This window comes from Mus caroli, chromosome 11 (genome assembly GCF_900094665.2).
Source record: "Mus caroli chromosome 11, CAROLI_EIJ_v1.1, whole genome shotgun sequence".
Lineage (NCBI taxonomy): Eukaryota > Metazoa > Chordata > Mammalia > Rodentia > Muridae > Mus > Mus caroli.
Window position 1 is genome coordinate 83,403,761 of NC_034580.1, and position 7,493 is coordinate 83,411,253.

The 7,493-nt window shown below is 53.2% G+C and overlaps 1 protein-coding gene across 3 annotated transcripts in view; it reads left to right on the forward strand.

Moving 5' to 3' along the window:
- Positions 1–7,493, forward strand: part of Cuedc1 (CUE domain containing 1) — a 99,299-nt gene that overhangs the window by 78,974 nt on the left and 12,832 nt on the right. For all 3 annotated transcript variants that reach the window (XM_029483845.1, XM_029483846.1, XM_021177905.2), the window contains one exon: positions 2,887–3,014. In XM_029483845.1, the coding sequence (XP_029339705.1) occupies positions 2,887–3,014 (128 nt within the window). The remainder of the gene's footprint in view (positions 1–2,886; positions 3,015–7,493) is intronic.

The following is a 7,493-nucleotide window of genomic DNA, read 5'->3' on the forward strand; positions in this document are numbered from 1 at the left end:
GTTGGTCCTTGGATTCTGGCAAGCGGGGCGTGTCCTGCTTTGCCCACAGCGCCTGTGGCATCACCGACCTCTGCAAGGGTTCCTCAGCCCCCTGGAGCAGCCATCCTGTGCTGCACTTCTGTTCCCAAGCCATCTGCTGTCCACGTTGAGCCCCTTCTGGGCCATCCTTGGCTCTCTCCAAACCCCCACCTTTGGAGGCCTGCCTGGGACCATCAACAGGCAGCTCCTGAGCCACTGCAAAGTGCTGCGGAAAATTTCTGAGGAGCAGTAGTAAGAATGACAATAACTGCTGACTGGAGAAAGCCTCTCTAGAGGCTGATGGATGGGGGGCTGGCTCAAGGGGTATCCTTGTCACAGAGAAACGGCTCCTGTCAGATAAATGGCCCAGAGCCTGCTTCCCTCCCAGCCTCCGGAACACCTGGCTGGCACCCATCACCCAGTGATTTGGGCTAGGGGACCACAGAACTTTTAGAGCCAGAAAAGCTCCTTGTGGCTAGAAATAGGGGAGGTGGCACAAAGACGCTGGGGTTCCATTTCTGGGACTGCAGATTTTCCTTATTGGTCTGCCCACCACCTGCCTCTTCCCCACTATCAAGCATTGCTCTCTAGAGGGCTGTGTTTGCTGCTCCAGGAAGCTGCACTGTAGTGTATTCGCACAGGGTCCACATGCCTACCTGGGCTCCTTGAGTCTGGGGGCACACCACAGATCAGAAGAAACCCATGGAGCGCTCAGCTCCCCTCCCTCTCACCAGACCAGGCCTGGACCCTGCCCCTCAGAGCCAATGGCTGTCAGAAATAGGGGTGTGTGGTCTGGAAGAGGCAGTCTTCTGGGTACCCTAGGATCTTGCTGAGCACCTCCTGTGCTAGGCAAAGGGGTGTCACCAGGAGCCCATTCCTCACACCATCTCCCCACCCCCACATCCTTTTCCTTCCTGGTGGAATGTGGGGTGAGCAGTGCAGTGGCCTGGCCTGCCAGGCGGCCTCATTCTTCTTCTGCAGAAGCATCTGTTTAAATACTTTCTGTCTCACAGGAAAGAACGCGCATTCCAGGGCGGGAGCCTCCTTGGGTCAGGCTGGCGTGCAGAGCATTGCAGTGCGTGTGTGTGCTCACTGCCAGGGAGTCTCTGCCAGCCTCCTTGTTCTGGGCGCAGCTGGGTTAGGGGTCAGCTGTATCAATGGAACCTGGCCCAGAAGAAGCAGAGACACAGCTTTAGGGGTGTCTTCTCCAAACCCAGGGTTCAAGCAGGGTTGGGGACTTAGGGTCTGAGTCAGTCAGGGTCTCTGAGCCCTTCCCAGGTTCTTTGGTCTCTGAGAAAGTGGGAACTGAGCTTCGGGGGAGGGGTGGATGGAGGTGTGTGCTGGGGATCTGCTCAGATGCCTCTGGGGGCGCAGATTCATATCCACTGGATCACAGAAACTTGGCTTCACCCTATCTGTCCTTAACCTTTCCCTGCCCTGCTTTCACAGTGAAGAGAAAAGGGTCTGGAGGGACAGTAGGCAGCTGGGCTGCTCACCCTGAGCATCTATCTTACTTAGGTGTGCAGGCTGCCTGAGGGGAGGGTGTGACTGCAAAGCCCTCCTCATTGAAGATTCCAACCTAAAGCCAGTGGGTGTTTTTGCCATATTAACTAGCCATCAGCCTCACAGGGCCTGTTATCTGATTCTCAGCAGACAGGACAGGAGGATCAGAAGTGGTCTGTCCTGTGGTCCTTTGAGTTGTGACACCATCTTAGTCAGAACTGCTCTGACTTCCTATATCAGCCCTTCAGCAAGCTTGGGCCTGTTCCCTCACAGAAGGCAGGGAGGGGCATTCCCTCAGGAAGGCAGGAGGGTCATTAGAGGGTCACCTGTGGTTTTAGCCCCTCCCTCTCTCCTATAGCCATCTCCCAGTGGGTTGCATTTTTGCTCCAGCTGCAGATGGATTCGAGAGATGCTGGAGTAGTCAAGGGGTTAGCTAACTGGGGGGGTGGGGAGGGGGTGGGAGGGCTCTATGCAGCTTTCAGGAGGTTGTTATCTGTGTTGGGCTGGGCCTTTGGTGATACAACTGTTGTTGGGGGGGGTCGGCACTCCTAGACTTGGGTGAGATCACTTCTTTGGCCAGTCATTGGTGTTCTCTCTTCTTCACATCTTCCCAAGAGAAGTAATGAGACAGGTTCAAGGCCAGCCAGGGCAACTTAGTGAGACCCTATTTCAGGACAAAAGTAAAAAGAACTGGGCTGTACCTCCTTGGTAGAGTTCTTGCCTCATGTGCTTGAGGCTCTGCGTTCAATTCCAGGTACCACGAAACAAATAAAACACACTCAGTCCTTAATGTGCTCATCTATAAAATGGGCCTTTACTTGCCAGACTGGGGTTAAGAGAAGAGATGTGGTAGTGCACCAAAGGAGGGTATGGATGACATCATCATCAGAGAAGAGTACAGAGGACACAGGGTCTCAAGTGTGCAGTCCAGTGAGGTTGCATAGCATGCACATACCATGTGATAGGCACCCAGATCCATAAACCTCTTCCACAGGCCCCAGAGTCCCCAGCACCTCCTCCCATTCTCGCCAACCCTCGCAGTCTCTCTCTTCCACCCTGTGCTTGTTTTGCTGCACTCAAGCATTGCTTGGATAGATGCTGCTGCCATGAACGATCCTTTGGGTCAGTGCATTGTCCTGTTTGCTAAGTATAATTGAGGGGTCATGGTAGCCATGTGTTAGTGTTAATACCTAAGGCCAGCATCACCAAGGAGTAGCTCCTAGCAGCAATGCACAAAACTCCTTAGGACACGTCCTCGGCCATCATCCTTCCGTTTCATCCCAATGCCACTGAGGTTCAAGGATGAGTTATTCATATCCGAATTAATCACTGTTACTATGTCTCTCTTTATTGTCTCTGACTTAGATCCTGGAAAGGACTCTGGAGCCCGATAGCTCTGAGGAAGAGCCCCCGCCTGTGTACTCACCACCAGCGTACCACATGCACGTGTTCGACAGGCCTTACCTGATGGCTCCTCCGACCCCACCTCCCCGGTGAGCGTCCATTTTTGTCTCAGAGCACAGTGGGGAGAGACGGAGACAGGAGTCGGGGTTGTATAAACCACAGTGGGAAATTGGCCGCCCCCACCAGACATTATTCTACTAACTGCACACTTGGACTGTGGCAAGAGACATTTTCACAGGACACCTGGGAGAACTTTCAAAACTTCAACCCTGTGAGACTGGAGAAATGTCTCTCAGGAGGCAGGGAGCTTGTTGCACAAGCAAGAGGGCCTGGGCTTGAATTCCTAGCCCTCCGCATGTAAAAGCTGAGCATAGCAGGCCACATCTGTCACACCAATAGCTGGAGTTGCAGAGACAGGCAGCTCCCTGCAGCTTAGTGACCAGCTGAGTTAGCCAGTCAGTAAGTTCCAGGTTCAGTGCAAAAGGATCCTAAAAATAAAGAGGAAGGCTAGAGAGATGGTTGCCCGCAGAGCAAACACAAGTTAGCTATAGCAGCATATGCCTATGGGATATAGTTAATTAAATATGGCACAGCCTCCGGGTCCTTGGAATGTGTAATCAAGGGAGAGGACGGGTAGGAAGATGAACTCATGAAATATTGTACTGACCCTTCCTTTCCCCAGCCCATGGACACGTTAGTAATTAATCATTGTGCTGTCTCCTGCAGAGGCAAGATGAACCTCAGCATCCCTCCCACCCCAGCACCCCCAGGTAGCTGTCAGTCAGTCCCCAGTGGGATGACTGTTTGTCACCCCTCAGCTAGTGATGTTGAGAGGATTTTTAAGCCATGTGAAGATGTGTCTTTTTCTGGGCTAGTTTGATGACGGGAGACGGGAGAGTGGCCAGCAAGGGACCCCGGAGACTTGTCTCAGCTTTGAGACTCTTGTTATTTGGAAGCTTAAAAAGAAGCTAGTGCCAGTGGGGTCCATTGTATGTGAAGAGCTTGCTTTCTGGGCTTTGGGTTTGGCAGATGTTAGAGCCTAGGTGTGGTTGTTTTGTCCTGGAGCTGCTGTTTGTTAGAATGACAGACAGGGTGAGAGGAGATGATGAGGATGATGATTCCCCCAATTCTAGACATCTTAAGAGCCCTAGAACAGTGACAGTGGGGAGCCTGGAGAGCCAGTAAGAACAGCTGCCATGTGCCATAGACGGTCATCGACGACTTAAGGACTTCAGTGGTAAGCACTGCAGTCGCCCATTTCACAGCTGACAAAGCTGAGCCCCAGAGGGTTACTGCTGTCCCCAGTGGCCAAGGCTGGGGTGTGAACCCAGGTCATCTGACTGGGTTTTCATCGCTATGTCCTCTCTTCCCTGCTGAGAAGTCAGACTGTATGTAGCTTAGGGAGCTGAGAGTTTGGAAAGTTAGCTGGGTGGGGTAGAGATCCTCCATGGAGTTCACAGATGGTACAGGAGATGCAGGCTGGGGAGTGAGAGTTAGAACCTTCGTGAGACTGCCAGAGAGGTCACGCCTGGAGCAGCATACGGAGATGAGAGCTAAATGATTTTCTTTTGATTCCTCCTACCCTGCCTCCAGACAGGATTTCTTTGTGCAGCCTTGCCTGTCCTAGAGCTAGCTATGTAGACCAGGCTGGCCCAGAACTCAAAAGATCCTTCTGCCTCTGCCTCCTGAGTGCAGGAATTAAAGCCACCACCGCCTGGCTTGACTTCTGTGTCGTTGCTGTCTCAATCCTCTATTTCATTTATGTTGCTATGGCAAAACACCCAAAGGCAAGGACTGGATTGAGGGAAGACTTATTTGGCTCATAGTGTGAGAGGGATTTTAGTTCACTGTGGCAGGAAAAGGTGTGGCAGAGCAGGGCCATGGGCCTTTCACATCACCTGCATCAGGAAGAAGAGAGAGCTGGTCTCCAGGCCTGCCCCTAGTGGCCTAGATCCCACCTGTAAAGAGTAGCTTCTCAAAGCAGTGACACTAACTGGAGACAAGGAGTTCAACCATACAAGCCTGTGGGGACATTGCAGACCAAACTATAATGTTTATCCCGAAGTACTTAAATAGTTTCAATTACTCTGTGTGTGTGTGTGTGTGTGTGTGTGTGTGTGCGTTGCTTGTCCTCCGGGCTCCTCTACTGTAGATCAGAATTGCAGGGAACCACGAACATGGGGGCCCAGAAGCTGCTGTCCAAGCGAGGGTCTGCCATCCACACCTCCTTACTTTAGTGAGACTGAGGACAGGACTCTGTTCTAGACAGAGGGAGTGGTGTACGCACAGGCGAAGCAGGGAGGGGGGCCATCTTGAGGAGCTGTTCATCAGTGAGCGGAGAGGAACATGGGTCAGTCATGGGGGCTCCGTGGAGCTTCCAAGGAGCACACACACCTTACCCTGCAACTACAGGAGACTCCGTGGGACTATACCACGGCAGGGCGCTGGTAGACTGGTATTCTAAAAATCTTTGGCCGCTGAAGGTTAGGTTTGAGAGAGGCTAGCGGTCTGGTCCCTTTCTGTCACCATGTCCCTGGGATGAGCCTGGTAACAGGACAGTTTCAGAGCTCAGATACTGTCCCGCAGGGTCCAAAGAGGCAGGCCCATCTGCTAGGGTCCTTTGCTTATGTTTTGCCTGAATGATGCAGCTACATCATTTAGTGACCTGTGACAGGGTCCGGCCCACGTGGGCTGCACGTCCAGACTCCACTAAAACCCCCCTTCTGGAAAGGCACATGTCTGAGATCCTTCCCAGCCAGGTGGTCCAACATCCTGCGGTTACGCATGACGTCATCATCCACCTCAGCGGTTACGCATGACGTCATCATCCACCTCAGCCTGAAATTCGAGTCTAGGGGTTCCAGGGGGCTCAGTACCTGAAGATCCTCTTAGCCTCGGTCTCCTTCCCCTCCCCCACTGCTGCTGGGTTCTTCTCTCCATCTGCCTGAGTCCCAGCAGCCCAGGAGGCCCCTCCACAGGCCGCCTGCTGTTTTTGTGTGGAAATTGTTTTACCTCAGCAGCTCATTTCTCCCATTCCTTTCCAACCATAATGGAATTGCCGGGCTGCCTGCGCTGGGCTGGCCCCTTCCCTCAGTCAGGCTGAGGATGACTTCACCCCAGGGCTCGGAGGAGGATGACGGACTTTCCAGGACCCGTGCCCAGCAGCCCGGGAGATTCTGGAAGAAAAGGAATTCTCCCCATGGCAACCCTCACCCCGTGGGCATCCCAGAAATACAATAGCTAGAAGGGTCTTAGTCAGGGTTTGGACTCTCCCTGGGCAGCCTGGGTGGCTTCCAGATATAACTGAGTTGGGGTGTTTACCTTGCCCCAAACGAAGCCTAGACAAGCCTTCTTCCATTATGGCTGGAAGTGGTGTCTGTGGGACTGACAGATGGGCCTTGGGAGGGAACCAGAGCTTGGGACAGGGACATAAGTGGCAGAGCAATGTAGAGGAGACCGAGCCCTGGGCTCCCCTGCAGGCGCCTCTCTGGATATCCATGTGTGTCTCTGGCTGTGAGCTGAGCTCCCCCTAGCACTTAGCAGCTGGTTATCCGTCTGCTGCTGCCCCCACCCTCCCCTCAGCCCTCCCCTCGTACCCACCGGGCCACCGGCCCAAAATAGAAAAAGGAAAGGAAGTTATTTCCACAAGTTAGCGGCAGACGGAAAAGCTCCCCTCCAGTGAGGGGGTGGAGGGATTCCTGGAGCTGGAGGCCAAATCAAAGCCAGGCCGAGCCCAGCATGGCCTCCACCACCTCCCCACCGCCTGCTTTCTCCATGTGTCATTTCCCTGATTCAGCGGGACACGTGTCCTGCGGTTGCCACGCAGCAGGCTGCTGGGGAGTCCTGGAGCTCCTGGCCCAGCTCCAGGCTTCCTTCGGGCCTGGGCTTGGGATAGAGCCTGGGGTCAGGGCAGCCAGGCCCTTGGTCCTCTCCTGTCCTGGCTGCTTGGCACAGACACACCTTGTCTGGGAAGAGAGTCCTCATAGAACCCCTTGGGAACAAGACCCTAACTCTGAGCTCCATCTGTTCAAGCTGCAGCTCATGGGGATGTGTGTGTGTGTGTGTGTGTGTGTATGTGAGTATGTGTGTATGTGTGTGAGTGTATGTGTGAGTATGTATATGTATGAGTGTGTCTGTGAGTGTATATGTGTGTGAGTGTGTGTGAGAGTTTGTGTGAGTGTGTGTGTGAGTATGTGTGTATGTGTGTGAGTATGTGAGTGTGTGTGTGAGTATGTATATGTGTGAGTGTGTCTGTGAGTGTATATGTGTGTGAGTGTGTATGAGAGTTTGTGTGAGTGTGTGTGTGAGTATGTGTGTGAGTGTGTGTATGTATATGTGTGAGTGTGTGTGTATGTGTGCGTGTGAAAGTGTGTGTGTGTGTGTGAGTGTGTGTTTGAGTGTGTGTGTGAGTGTGTGTTTGAGTGTGTGTGTGTGTGTGTGTGTGTGTGTGTGTGTGTGTGTGTGTGTGTGTGTGTGTGTGTGTGTCCCAGTACCTGGGCAGGAGAGCAGCAAGGTCTAGAATTTATAACAAAGTACCAGGGGCTCCTCAATGTTCCCTCCCCTTTGCT